At 45.2% G+C, this 15,662-nt stretch overlaps 1 protein-coding gene across 1 annotated transcript in view; it reads left to right on the plus strand.

The window, feature by feature from the left end:
- IL7R (interleukin 7 receptor) overlaps positions 1-15,662 on the plus strand; it is a 369,475-nt gene that overhangs the window by 91,677 nt on the left and 262,136 nt on the right. The window contains exon 3 of the mRNA XM_086960526.1: positions 6,645-6,799. Coding sequence (XP_086816652.1) covers positions 6,645-6,799 — 155 coding nt within the window. The remainder of the gene's footprint in view (positions 1-6,644; positions 6,800-15,662) is intronic.

Consider the following 15,662-nt stretch of genomic DNA (forward strand, 5'->3'; position numbering starts at 1 on the left):
CTGCCTGCACTTGGCCTTTTCATTTCCAGGCTGGGGGTCTGGTGGGCATCCATCTAGTTTCTCCTTCCTGAAAACAAGGTAGAGGAAGTATTCTGTGATGGAGCAGGAAGAATTAACATATTTGAGCATATTTTAACTTAGAGCAGATCTCTCCTCTTTGGTGTATGTTTTATCTAGAAAATGTCCTGTTTCAGCTTCAAGTGCCTTTGAGCTAAGTTGCAGGAGTATAAAGTCCACAGCTGAAGACTAGCACACTTTGTGTTGCCACTCCCTGCATATCTGACCTGGTGTCTGGAATGCAGAGAGTGAATGATGTTGGAGTGTGGTGTGGAGTGGACTCTAGGTGATAGGGACTGTTAGAGGGAGGAAGGAGCCTTGATAGGACCTACCTATTATTGTTGCAGCCTAAGGGCCTGACATGTAATAAAGAACTTACCTGCTATCTTAATCACTCCAGACTCTTGTGTGAAGCACCTGCCCGCCAACCACTACAAGCACATTCCAGGGTCACAAAGTTCACTGTTGAGGTTGCTTTTCATGAAAATGGGAAAGGGATTGAGGAATGTGTTGTGTGGTGTGGTGCATGTAATATATTGATCCAGGTATGTTCGATGGAGCTGTGACAGGCTTCACCTAAAAGAAAGGTTCGATTTTGAGTCAAAACTTTAAATGGCAGAAATGTCTTAGACCAACCCCCTGCCTGCATGTATATCATACAAACAAGTTTGTCAATACTTGATTATATTTGAGTTTCTAATCAATACTACAACCATGTGAGCAAGTTTCGAGTGCACGATAGTCTGATTAGAGACCATGCTATGTTGATTTGCACCCTCTCCATGATCATGCCCAGGTAAACACAAATAAAAACAATTGACAAACAGGAGGTAGTAAGTGGTTTGCGTAGAATAAAATGGTCTACTGAAATGTCTGCACAAAAGATAATGGAACTCAAGAAAATCCTTCAAGTATGGACAAATAACTGGGCAGCAACGCCCGCAGAAATGGTCAAACCGTATTACACAGTTATTAAACCAACTTTCGAAGAAATTGTGTTCCAGTAACCTCAACAGGGGGCACATTTTTAAATCTTCATCCAAACGTAGAACTCTCAAGCAAAATTTGAAAGGCCTTCTGAGAAGGGGCACAATAATAGAAACTATTGCTCACTAATCTATGGCATCCAGAATGCGCGAAGGGCTTATAGACCCAAGATCTGGGATATTCGCAGGCAAATAGATGGAAAACAGTGGACAGAACTTTATGAAGACACGAAATTTAAGAATTCCAATATTTTTTGAAGGCTGGTGCAGAAGCAATCAAAAGGAAATGCATAGGTCTTGAAATCTAGCATCTCTATAGCAAAACTGCCGACTATATAGCAAACCTGCATGTCATAAAGGATGAAGGAAAACTTGAGGAGCCCTCTGGTGCTATAGGTGCTGAGCAATGTAAGGACATTTTATACAAATGGGATGAGTACATCTAACAATGTAAACAGAATACGTTTACTAATTGGTTCATTTCGTTTGGCTGGTACCCCCAGACCAAAGGGCCTGCCAGGCAACATATTCAAAACAGCAAAGAAGAACGGGCAACTCTATCAAGTCAGTGGTTTAAGCATTGCATGTTGACCAATGATGTCCCAGATAGCTGGAGAGGTTCAATATTAACCCCCATATATAAACAAGCATTTACAATGCAAAAGTTCTCGCATTTTGTGAGAGTTTAACCTACTGACGTTGTAAATGACAACGCCTTTTATTTATCTGTTTTGAAAAACAACACATAAATAAAAGGATTTGTCATTTACGATGCCAATAGCTCAAACTCTCGCAAATGTGAGACCTATTGTATTCCAAATGCTTGTTATTTCTTCTTAAACTTTTGGTTTGAGGGGAGAAGACCAATGACATACGCCGCAGAAGCTGTGGCCATGGGTAAAGGTGCGTAATGAGCACCAAGCCGTTGTGAAATGTGAGTCTACTGGCATGGCCTTTTTGACATTGCTGTTATTGGGCGGTAACTCGATGGAAGCAAAACATTGAGCCTCTGTTTTTGCTTGCTCTCTACTTGGGATCCGAAAGGTGAAAAAGCGCAGCTATAAGGTCCAGTACTTTCAGGCAACTTCGTTTCTTTAACCGTTAAAGTGAAAGCTTGCTATGTGCCGCTTTTACAAAAAAAGCATTTGTTTGTCAAGTTTTCCCTCCAGGTAGTGTGCTCCAGGTCGTTGCCTGGCAAACAATAAACAGGCATGTCCGGGCTCACAGCAACTTTCAGAGAACCTGAGACGCCCCCCACTCAAAGGGAACCAGAGCCACTGGTAGATGGCTATTGTGATTGTCGGCGACTACGACCTGGTGAAATGTGTTCGGTAAGACCTGCTCTTCAGACACCAGCTGACATTTGACAGTTGCCATGCTGGCTCCTGTGTCTCACAGAGCCTCTACCCATTGCCCATTACTGGTGGCCCACTGAATATACTTTGAAGCATATGAAGGCCCGTGGGATTTTGGTACAATTTCTTTGTCCCACAGGGAAACTAGGATCACCTCTGTCTGTCTTCTAAAACTAAGTGGGACCACCTCCTCCTTGACTGCTACACTTGCCAATGTTGTTGTCTGCAAACTGGTGAGGGGGCTGCGCCCTTTTGGGACATTTGGAGTCGCTTTGTTACGCCCAAATTTGTAGCACTCTGTACATTGGGGTGCAAACCTCCCTGTCTTATGGTCATAGAACCCCTTCTTTTTTAGGATCAGACTGGGACTGGGACTCGTTACCACTCGTACTGTGGGAATTATTTTGGGGGCCTTTTGAGAACTCTTTGTTTTTAAGCGTTTCTCTCCCCTTTCTTCTGTTGGGAACCCTGACAACCTTTGTGGGTGTCCCCTAAGATACCTTTCTGTTTATTTTGGTGCTAGCCCAGCGGTTCGCCTCCTCAGCATGCTTCCTGTGCTCAGTCAGCTTACTGTTAACTACTGTTAACTAGGTGCTGGCACAATTGAGGAAAATAGATATGCATGAGTTATCTCATGATCAAATGGTACCACCCACTAACATCACTAACCTTGCTTCCCCTCACCCAACCATTCAGCGCCTTACTGGATTAATCAACACAATCTACCCAGGTTTCATTGGGGAGCTTCTGGCTGTCCTTAAATCTTTGGCAATACTTCTGGAGAGTCAGCCCAAATATGGCAATCAAAATGGTCTTCATGGTGGTATACTTTGTTTGGTCCTCAACCTCCAATGTTAGAAGTGTTGGCATGTGTTCCCACAGACCCTGCCCTCACCCCGTGCTCCTCAGGAACCCTGTGAACCTGCAGTACAGCTTCGTAAGAAGAGAACCACTTATCAATGTCATTTCTCACCATAAAACTTGGCACCAAATCCTTGGGTATACAAACCCTCTTGTCTCCATCAGGTTCTGTGTGTATGCTGCCACCATCACTGCTGGATTCCGACTGCCTGGCCTTGATGACCAGTTCTTTTAGACACATTACAGGAGCCAGAGGTTTCTTCTCTGCTAAAGCTCAATCACCCTCAGCTCTTTTGGCCTCCCTTTCAGCCTTTTTCTATTCAGCCTCCATCTTTAATTTGGCCATCTGTAGCTTGAAGTCTTTCTCCTCCCTCTCTCTCAGCTGCTCTGGGGAGAGGCGACGGGAGGAGACACTGCTTCCTGCTCTCACATGGAGCTCAAATTCAGAGGTGCCCCCCTCAGCTGTTCCAGGTAGTTCCTAAGAAGGACCATTCTCAGGCTTCCCCATTCCAACACTCTCCTCTGACTGTGCTTCTGCACACTCCGAGGCCCTCAGCACCTTTTGAAATCCCACCTTTTTGGTGGAGCTCTCGGCAGGAACTTTCATCTCCATACAAAAGTCTATAAACTGTGCCACTGTGTATGTTTCCAGATTGGCCAACTCAAATTCTATGGCTCCAGTTATGGAATCTGCTGCCAGAGACATGATGTGGATTTAAAATTAAAAATACAAAAAATCAGGGAGAAACTGGGAAATTGGCTTGTTGCTTGGCAGAGGTATGCACCCTGTCCATAGCAAGAACCACAATCCTAGTCAGTGTAAGTCACAACACACCCTAAATTATCCTGGCAGAGAGCTGTCAGGATTACCTTAAGAGGCAATGTGTAAAATATTTGTGCCACACTTCAAACAGCAACAAAGTCAAAACACTACAAAAAGACTCCACACCAGGTTAGAAAAAATAGATTATGAATTTATAAACAAAACAAACCTTTAACGACAAAAATCCAACAACTAGAAGTCACAATAGGATTTTTTAAAGAATAAATGTAAAATAGCTTTTAGAAGCAGGATATATGGTCGCGCCAGATTGGGCAAAGTCACAAGTTCATGGAGCGTGGGCCAGATTCAGGGAACCACTTAGGCCTGCCGAAAAAAAGTACCTCGATCCAGGCTTACGTTGATGTTGAAGAAGATGCCGGGTACAGCCGAAGTGAAAAAATTGTCCTGGAAGTTTATATCCACATGTCCAAGTAAACGTTGTGTACTCATTCTTTACTTAGCCATAATACATGAGGGAAAGTCAAATTCAATTGGTTACTGCTAATTCAACAACCCTGCAGGCCTTGGGAAATCATATTCTTTTAGCACATGTTACTCTTTCTGTACTTTTAAACATGGGCGGCCCGTCCATTTGAGCTTTGCCCCACCTGAAAAAGCACCAGGACAGAGCTGAAAAGAAAATGGTAATAACGTTTATTATCATTTTAGTTTTCAGCAACCGACCAATCCTGAACTGATGACATGATGGGGCGGGGCCAGTGCTGCCGAGTGGCTGCAGGGAACTGTGCGATTTAAAATGCACATGTCTATTTGGTCGGCCGCCTTGCGACAGCCAGCCAGACATGTACATTTTATATTTCTCTAACCCAGCACTCTTAGACAGCTGCGGTAAAGAAAGTACAGGCCTACAGTACTCTTGAGAGCACTTAGTGAGGCCTCTCCAACCAATCCTGGCATTGCTCTCATGCTGGTGAGAACTGCGACCAGGTTTGGTTAGAGGCGTTGACTGGGTCCCGTCAAAGAGAGAAGACCGGTAGAGGAGGACATTGCGTCGCTTCTCAAGGTAAGTGTGTTTTATTTTTTTTATTTGTTTGCATCCCCTCCGGCCCCAACACCCTTAGTACATGGTAGCTGTCACTTGCTTTAAAGTTCTTTCCTATGTTTCACTGCTCACTGGTGTGTCCTTAGCCAGTACATGACACACCATAGGATCCTCAAACTGTAGGAAATGTAACAATGCTGGCCTACATGGTGTGAAATAGCACTACGCAAAAAATGTACTATTGTTCTTTTTCTTTGTTGGGAATAAAATAAGCAAAAGAATAGTATAAGCCATGCAGACTTGGCAGATATACTGTCGCAAGGGCATAGGGGCAGGTTATTTTTTGCAAAAAACTTTTTTGGGGGAAATTCAGCATTAGAGGAATGACATTTAAACAATGTCTATGCTTGAAATTATGTATCAAAGTCAGGTGAATCATACAGGGCCTACATTAGGGCTGACATAAATGTATAAAAATGGAAGGCTTAGGCCTGGCATAAGGTTTATCCTGCCAGGTTGAAGTGGCAGTGTGAAACTGCACATACAGGCTCTGCAATGGCAGAAGGCTGCTTAAGTGGATGGCACAATGAGTGCTCCAGGAGCACTACTTGCATTTAGTTTACAGGCCCTGATCACATGTAGCGCACTTTACTAGGGACGTATACGTAAATTAAATATGCCATTTGAAGTTAATCCAATATTACCATGTTTAAGGGAGAGAGCACAAGCACTTCAGCAGTAGTCAGCCCTGGTAAAGTGCACAGAGTCCTAAAGCCAGAAAAACAAGGTCAGAAATGAAGGGGGTCAGGATAAACGTTTGGGGAAGACCACCCTAAGGCTGTCAGGTCTGAGGTCTAACTGTGTATAGCTTTTACCTAAGTGACAGATGCAGGATGCCAACGGTGGACTCTAGATGCTGCACCAGCCCCTAAATATTTCCGTAGGTATGAAAGAAGTACTTGTAAACTGTTAGTGTGCAGACTTAACTCCTGCACTCACCGTTGCGGGGTGCAACCCAAGAGAATGGGAAGAAAATCACTGGCGATAATGGAGTTGTGCACTACTAGGATGTCCAAGCGGTAATAATGAAGCTCAATCAGTTTCTTCGTTGTAAAAGTCTTTATTGATATGATTCCAAAATGTAAAAACAACAGACAATGCGTTTCGTTCTTAGAACTTCGTCAGGGCAGTCAGTAAAATTGAGCAGTAATCGTCTTGATCTATCATGTCTTAAGCATCATGAAGTGAAATAGTCTTTCAAGAACATGCGGCACCTTGATAAGGGCCACAGTATGGAGCTGTTAGTTTGTCCTCTCGACACGGTGCCGGGTATTTCCTGGAAATACCTAAGTGACCTCCACTTCCGCTTAGTTCCGAAGAACTTGTCAATGTAAGAAAAATCCTCATATGAACACTGACATATCTAGTCAAAGACAGTTATTCCATACCTGTAAAAACAATGAGGAAGCTCTCCCACCACAGTTGTTCAAAAATGTACTCTAGAGCTTTTTAAAGCATCAAAACCCCAAGTAGTAATTCAATGTCTATTTGTTTTGCAGCTGCTATAACGAGGATAAATGCCCCGTACTGGAGAAGGAGCAAGGAAAATATGAATTGGAATCTTCCTACTTCAGCTTATTAAGGTCTTGCAAAATATGCATTTTACCCATGAGAAAGGAACCGCTGTGTAACACGTATGCACTAAAAGAGATTGGTAAGATTGATACATAATTTTGTTTTAACAACTCTCTCTTTAGGCCCAATGCCACTCAAATGTCAGTAACACTATTGATAAAGCTTTGCTAGAGAGGAATAATTGTGTCTAAAATAGCAGAGCTTACCTTTCTCCTGGATAACCTCTCAGGGAAAGCATGTTTGTTATGTCTGTTCTCGGATGCCACTACATCACAGCAGTGGGAAATAGAAGCCGCTTGACACTGTTGTGATGTCAAAGACAATTCCACGCTGTGCTGGCAGTGTTCTCCGAGAGCCTTAATCAGAGGCTGGTTAGTTGTCATGTGTACTTTATATGTGGCCTAGATTCTCATTACAGATGCAGCAACATTATACTCTGTTAAATCAAAGAGAAGAGGTTTTTAAATAGTGCAACTCTTGAACTCACTCATTTGAAAGTAGTGTTATTTGTGATATTAAAGAAAAAAGAAGCTTGATGAATATAGAAATATTTGCCTAGAATCACACAATTTGTTCAAGCAGGGAAGCCAGGACTGATCCCAGTGTTTCTGGTTTCATAAGGTGCCATTCAGCCTGTAGATGGGGACCTCACGCTCTCACTCACTTTACATAAAAGTTCAGTGATTTGTTGTTAATTCTTGGTGCATAGCATTAGATGTGGTGGCAGGCTGATTCCAAATGCATGTTCAGCTCGTTTTAGGCTTGAGTGTCAAAGAGGACCTTGAGCTTTCACTGGCTTGCCCACCTTTAAGATGCACAGGCAGAACCGAGGGCACGGATCTAGTTGGGGACATGCCTGTCACTCTCTCCACATCAGTGTGGGCCTACAGGAATTTAGGTGGGTTAGGTCCTGCCAGGTCTTATATGTGGCACTAATTAAACACTTTACAGTTTTTCCTGTCCTTTACAGGCAAATTTCCAAATGACTTACCACTACTTTTCAGTAGTTGGTTAATCATTTGGGATTGAATTTTGATCACAGAACATTGGTACAACCCACTGCGAACTGGTATTTTGGAAGGGACACCCTAACTCACCCCTTCCACATACCGATTGCATATGTGATCGCAAACCCAAATTGTGATTCAGTGATGTCGCAATTTGGGAATCAAACATACCAAAATACCTTTTTGTGATCGCTATTGGACACATTCTGCAAATAGGACCTTTTGCAAATGGAAAAAGGCTTCAAACATCTGGCCCTAAGTGTCTAACAGAATGAGTAGAAAGTGGTGTGATGGGAACAGTAGTGATTGAGACATTCAGAAGACCACCGTCCCTTACACAGATCTCTGCAATGTTTCAATCAGCCTTAAATTTCAGAATTGAAAAATTTTCCATGGTAATTATTCACAACAAAATTATTGTTGCTCATTTATTTCATGCTGCTAATAAGCATTGGCAAAGCCAACAGGTCTGATTAGTTTTTTAGGCGTATGTCTGCTGCTGGGTTATATGTCTGCATGCAGAAACGTACAACTCACAAAGAGACATTCAAATACCGGCCAGGTGGCATGCTTTGTAAAGCACATCATTTTAATTTTCATGTATGAAGCCAGACTCGTAAATAGCAAAGACCAACGGCCTGATTACGATCTTGGCGGATGGGCTAATACGTCACAAAGGTGACGAAAATCCTGTCCGCAGTATTGCAAGTTCCATAGGATATCATTGAAATTGTAATATGGCAGATGGGATATCCGTAACATTTGTGACGGAGTATCCCATCTGCCAAGATATTAATCAGGCCCCAAGTCTTTTGAAAAGGAATCCTATTTACACCTCTTTGCCGATACCTCTTTTAGAGACTCCCCACCTTTTTCATCCCAATTGAAAAAGTAGCTGCCTCGGATGATGACCGTAGTGATACAATCAATGCACAGCACTGGAGCTTCAAGCATCTCTAGGACCTGCCTTGTGTGTTGCTTGGATTATTGGGTCACAATGCTACAGCATTTAAAGTTGACTCTTAAATGAGGTGTTGGCTGTTGCAGCATCAGGTTTACTCTATCAGAATGTCCTTGTGCATATGAGAAATATCAGATTTCATGCCAGTGATTTCATTGTTCGCTGTCTGGTCCTAACAAATTGAAGCTTTGTTCACTTTCACCAGGTTCAGGTCAAGCCTTCAAATCCCCTAGCACTGTACCACCCGCTTCCCTTAGGCTCTGTCTGGACTGTCACCTGCCTGTCTCCGAAGTGTGACAGTGGGCCACAGGCCAGTGTTTTTGATGGCTTCATATCTAGTCTGAGAAGGGCAGCGCAAACATTTACATTTTATTGACCATTCATTAGGATCCCAACGATGACCTCTTATTGTGCTTTATGTTCTGCCATTTTGAAATGCTGTAAATAATAATGTTCTGAGAGATCGGAATAATAGTTAACACAATTACTATATTCGCAGTTGCATGTGTGCCCTTTGAAGTGGAATGTTCTTGTTAACAGCATCTTATAAATCATTCTGAGATTGCTCACTGTTATTCTTTCTATTATGAGCTGCTGTTAGGGCAAGCAGGGGTATATTAAAGAAATCATGATTGTCGGTATAGAAAGTTTTTTTTAAACTAAGGAATAAAATCTAAGTGCACATAAGACAACCCTCTGTCACTCAGCATGATCAAGATTCTTCATGGGATTCGATAACAGTGCTTACCCATCACAGAGATTTATCTAGATGTGCATGTCCTTCAATGATTGGCTGTAGTGAATCTCTGGCACTCATAATGTGATGCAGCTCTGTTGCCATTCTCCATCAGGCTACCAGGTGACACTCATGTGGGCCCTCTATGGTCCTCCTTCTATACCTCAGTATAAGCCCCACATCACCCTCCATTCCAGTGTCCGAAACTACTATCCATTTGCATTGTGCTCTGTTGCAAAACCCTGCCTAGATCATGTCCTAGTGCTGGAGTTTTGTCCTATATCTTGGTTCCTGGGGCCGACCAAACCAGTCATGCGCACTCTGCATTTTCTCTATGTAGGCTGCATGCAGCCTACATTTAGAAAATGGCCTCCATACAGGTGCCTGGCTAGGCACCGTCCGCACCAATCACAACGCTACAATGGCAGCATTGTGATTGGCTACGGGGAGGGGAGGGAGGCTGCCTGTGGCTGCTTCCTGTTTTTCCAGTAAGGTAAGTTTTTTTTTTTTACTTAAACACTCCCGCTCCCTCCCCCCAGTGCAAACCCGTGCGAACCCTCCCCCTCCCCCTAGTCATGCCAGCTGCCACAGAAGCCAAGTCTCTTCTCCACCCTGTGTGTGAATATGGACGACTCTCCTTCTGGGCATTGATAGTGTAGACGACTTTGTTGTGGCCTCCGTCATGCATGTTTATAGCATCCAAATCAAATCTATCCACCTCCACGGCTCTCGCTATTGGCTTTGCTGTTGAGTTTTTCGCTGGGCGAGTCGATCAGCACACATTGGCATTGCAAAATGGTTGTCTTTTTCTAAAGACAGAGTCTTTTTTGCTAATCGCTGGACAGTGCCTAGTGGGTGTCCTGTTTCTCTGCATTTGCCACAGTTCTTAGTGGCTTCTACATTTCTCTTTCTGGGGGTTGTACATTTTGCGTGCTGATTTACAAGGTTCACACTTGAATAATTACATAGGCCTCATCCCTTTTAGAGACCCTCCATTTTCTGCACCCTACTTAAAGCCATGAATAAAATCATGAGCCTTCCAAGCAGTGAAACTGATGATTTAAAATGCATGAGACAGAAGAATGTGACTCACAACCCCCACATACAGCACTTAGCATACCCTTTAAGGATACTGAAGTGCTTTTCAACAACATAGATTTGGTCAGGAGAGGAGTGTGATCAGCCTAGAGGGTTGCAGAGACGTTTCAGTACCTCTCTCACCTTCGAGCATTCAGCAGAATTCAGAAAGACTTCTTATGATACATAACATCGCAAAGACGAGTAGAGCTTTTAATTCTTTTATCATGTGCTCCACATATTTTAGTCCTTACACTAGACATTCTCTGCTCAGCTGCCTTGGCGACAGCAGTAAGCATGTGGGGTGATGTGCTCACATTTCTTATTCCCTGAATGAGACGTACTGTGCCTTGTAAGGTGCCTTACTGCCTTTTATTGTTTATTCCTTGCTGTCTCCCTGTGTCAAGTCTGAAACTTGTATCTCCTCAGTAGATTTTATTTGTAAAGGTATATCAATAAATAAGGAAACCTGGGTGGTACTCAGCATTGTTATTTCAAAGTCTTTTATGAAGTTCTGTGGGTATACTGAATAAACAGCTACCTACGTCTTTATCATATAAAATCTTGTTATTGATGTTATAACTAAAATTTCAAAACTGTCTTATTAACTTTCTTGCTTTGTCAAATTTGCTTGAAAATTCACCATTTGCTCACATTTTATTAAAAATGTTCTCCGGGGGAGAACCCCCACAAGCTTCCTTTATGACGGTCTGGCTCGCACACCACAGGTCACGTATCCCAATTTTACACCTACGACTTTCAAATGTGATCAGCCGCCGCTGCAATATTCTGCTTACTATATTATAGTTGATGTTCAGCATCGACAGCGGAAGGTAGGCCCATTTATTGGTAGCCGATTCGGCAGACTCAGGAGGGGCACAATCAGGGCCTGTTGACTGGACGCGGGCAGCAGTTCTATGTCCTTTGCCATCTTATACAGCTTCTCTAGCTGGGGGCTTACGTTTTCTACATAGACAGAGTAAAACTCCACCGGCAGTCCATCCGTGCCAGGAGTTTTGTTCCAGGCCAATCAATTGTATGGGTGTTTTGATCTCTTGGAGCATAATGTCTCCCCCCAGTTCATCTGAATCTGCTGGTGTAACAGTCGGCAGGTGAACTGGCGCTGAAGAGGTCTTGATATCATCAATTGAGCGATCAGTTGTATTACTATAAAGGCTAGCGTAATAGTCATGAAACTCACGGTTAATGTCTGCCTGGTGATGTAATGTGCCGGGCTCCATCCTAACGGAGCCCTGTTTGAATGGATTTGCAAGCCATGCTAACAGCGAGCCAGTCAGGTCTCTTTCCACAGAAGCCCAGATCATGTAGTTACTCTAGTCAAAACAATGCATCCGCTCTACCTGTTCCGCTACCTTTTATGTAGCTTCTAAAAGGTTGGCCTGCACTTCAGGGTGTCCAGGCCTGCGCCTCCCAGTGTCCCGCAATACTTCTTCAGCTCTGGTCACCTCTGCCAGTAAGGTCCTCCAGACTCCCACTTACCCTGAGATGTATCTTCCCCTAATCACTGTCTTAAACGCATCCCATTCCACCTGGGGGTCAGGGCGGAGCCAATATTTTCAGCTAAATATCACCTGACAGCCTCTCCGATTGTATTCCGGAAGACCGGGTCTTCCAGTTCCTCTGTCTTGAGTCTCCACATCGGTATGCAGGGCCTCTCTCTCTACTAACCTAGGTGAAGCAGTAGTGGTTATTATCAGAGAGTGTTCTGGAAAGGTACTCTGCGGTTCTAACCCTCTCATGAGTGGCAGGTGTGCACAATTTGGCATCCAGCTTCACATGAAGATCATCCAAATAGGAAAAAAAAATAGTCACGTTTCCCCCGATGGTGGGACCTCCAGGAATCCACCAGGCCCCATTAGGATTGTCAGTGCGTGAATGCTCTGTCCACTCTGTGTATTAAGGAGTCCCGCAATGGGAGATGGGAACGGTCTATGGTTGGGTCAGGTACACAATTATATTCTTCTCCCAAGAGGACCTCTCCCACCAAATGAGGGGCTAATACTATTGAAAGCTAATCTAAAAAAGGACACTTGATCCAAATTTGGGATATAAATGCTACCTATAGTAATAATCTGGCCATGTAACTGTCCAGTGATCACTACATATCAGCCCGCGGATCTATCAGGTGCCCAGTATGCTGGAAGGGGACCCCAGGTATCACCCACACCAGGACTTCCCTCGCAAAATCAGAGTAATCTGTGAAGTAGGCCTGACCTCTCCATCAATGCTGTAGCACTGCCCCTTTGTTAGCCAGGAGGTGTGTTTCTTGAAACAGTGCTATATGCACCCCATGCCTATTGAGACGATCTTGAGAAGTTTAGCTATAGTGTGCATCCCCCTGATATTCCATGATAACACTTTATATGTCACAGAGGTTGCCATTGAGCATAGGAAGGATACATCTAAGACCCTCATTGGTCAATCGTGCCCCAACTGTGTGGGCACCGCTCACATGCACACAGAAAAAAGTTGTCAACCAAGGCACTCACCAACTGCTCACCAACAAACAAACAGAAAACATCCCAACTCTCACAGCACAGGACAAGCAGGGCAATCCCCCATCATCCAAACATTCAGTCAACAGGCATGCGTATGTGGTTGTACCCACAGAAACTTCAACAGATAGAACAGCAGTGGCCCTTACGTCATCTCCCCCGATCCAACCAGTTGTAGTAACAGAATGTGATTCCCAGGAGCAGAATCAAAAAACGTTCAACCCTCCCCTTTCCATACCTAATCGCAAGTCCACTCATCTCCCCAATAGCGTCAAATAAGTTCATCTTCTGTGCCAGGTGTAACTTGGGGTAGCTCATCCTCTGGGTTCTCCGCCAAGCTGTTGTCTCTTTTGTAATCAGAGTCCTGGGTTCCTTCATTGTTCAGTGGTGGTGGCAGGCTCAATCCACTCCTGATCATCACAGCTACCACCTTGACTGCTCTCTGTTGCTTTCATTGAACTTCAGCTCCTGAGGGAGCTTTTGCACTGCTCTTCCACATTGTCTTTCACCTAGGTGTGAGCCCAGGTGACCTCAGGCTGGGGACAACTTGCTGCTAAAAACCTCGACCCAAAACCACACCTCTTGCTCGGTTCAAAAGAATTGCACCCCCTCCGGCGTCACCATTCTTAGACAGGCCGGAAACATCATAGCATAGGGCAGGCCCAACTACCTTAACCACCCCTTGGCTTCCATAAACATAGAATGTTGCTTTTGGACCTCCTTAGTAAAGTATGTGAAGATCATAACCTTGTTGTGAGCAACTTGAAGGTCTCCGCAAAGCTTGGCCTGCGCAAGGATATGATCACGGTCTCTGTAATATAGTAGCCTAGCCACTATTGTTCACGGTAGCAATCTGGGCAGGGGCGGCCAAGCTGGAACCCTGTGCGCCATCTCTAGTGCCCAGAAAGAAGAGAGTCTCTCTGGTACTACCTCCTCTCGTAGCCATTGTTCTAGGTAGGTCACCATGTTTTTTCCCTAAGTCCGCTCCAGAAGGCCTATGATCCGGATGTTGCTACTCCTCGATCTGTTTTTACTGTCTTCAGCTCTGGTCTCCAGAATGCAGACCTTATCTTCGATGACAGCGAGTCTGTCCTTCAGGGTTGAGATGTCCGAAGGTACATCTGCTAGTGTGCACTCTGAAGGGTATACACCTGTTACAACGCATTTGTTACAACGCACTACCGTTACAACGCGACTTTTACAACGCATACCATTACAACGCATTGCGCTGGGGGTCGCTCTAGGATAGGGAATAAGTATAATTTACTATCCAACACCTTCCCTAGGGTCCACGGGGACTGGAGTTAGAATAGTAAATTATACTTACCACTATCCAGCACCTCAAAGCGCTATGCGTTGTAATGGTATGCGTTGTAATGGTCGCCTTGTAACGGTAGGTAGTTGTAATAGTATGCGGAGTAACATGGTACATCCACTCTGAAGTGGTGTCTTGTTCCATGAGGCGCTTATGGTCATCTTTCAGGAGAATCAGGTCTACTCCCAGAGTGTCAAACTTTGTCTCCAGTGCCTTCCTGGAGGCAGTGATGGCATGCATAATGTCTCAGAGTGTAAACCCCTCTTCCTGGGTCCCTTCCTGTGACAATAGGGGTGCTCCTAACCCCCCGCCGGGTGGTGCTTTCCATGGCTGTTGAGCCCTTCAGCTCCTGATCTCACCTCCTGGTCCATGGTGGCCCAACAGCATGCAGGATCCCCAGGTACCCCGAGGTGGGGCATGTGTGCACCCACACCACATGCAGGGCAGCGATATGAGGAACACCTCCTGCACGTGTCACAACAGGGCTCAATGGCCGGCAGGGCAGGCCAGTGCATTGCAGGATAATGCTTGTTCTACAGGCCCAGGTAATCTCTTTGCAAGATATCATGCTTGCACTCAGGGATACCTGTCAGGAGGGGGTCGCACTGTTAGGGTTGCAACCGTCTTCACGAGCAGCACCTTCCCCCGTCTAGCCACGAACCACAGTGCCAAGTTCTGCCAGCTTCACACTCCAGCCACTGCCTGATGGGCACTTTTCCTCTGGTACACTCCAAGGTGTTGTATGACCAGTACAGTTCTGAGGGTGCCCTAGTAAATGAAGGTCCCACTTCCAGTACACCAGGAGGCTACAATCTCTGGGCAGACAAGTGCTGGCACTGCTCTAAGCCCGCTGCGGAGGTACTGCCTCGATGCGCACTGGCCCCTTCTGTGTCCAGGTTTAAGCTTGACTCCTCCACCAGCAAGTACCCCCGACCCAATGCAGGACCTCTACCAGGCTGGACTCAGCTACCTGTGGCAGTTCAATATAGGTCGGGCCCCCTAGTAAAAAAGAACCCCTTCTGGTCTGCCCTAGGGGCCCTCCAGGCACCATCTGTGCATGTGGAGGAGCTTGGTAGGGATGTCCCATGCCGCCAGGTCTGATGGTGCAAGGCGGGGATCACACAGGGACAGCAGCATGTAGGTTGCTCACACCTCCTCATGTGCACCACCGCGCTGGTCCATCATGTGCAGCAAGGCCCTGCCTGGGCAGGTTTGGGATCACAGAGGCCATCTCCAAGGAGTTCCAGGCAATCAACACTCAACCAGGCAGCCCCAGCACAGCGCTCTGTTCCGTGGTCACGTTCCCCTCATCACCGCTCACCAGGACCTT

This window comes from Lissotriton vulgaris, chromosome 3_1, assembly GCF_964263255.1.
Source record: "Lissotriton vulgaris chromosome 3_1, aLisVul1.2, whole genome shotgun sequence".
Taxonomy (NCBI): Eukaryota; Metazoa; Chordata; class Amphibia; order Caudata; family Salamandridae; genus Lissotriton; species Lissotriton vulgaris.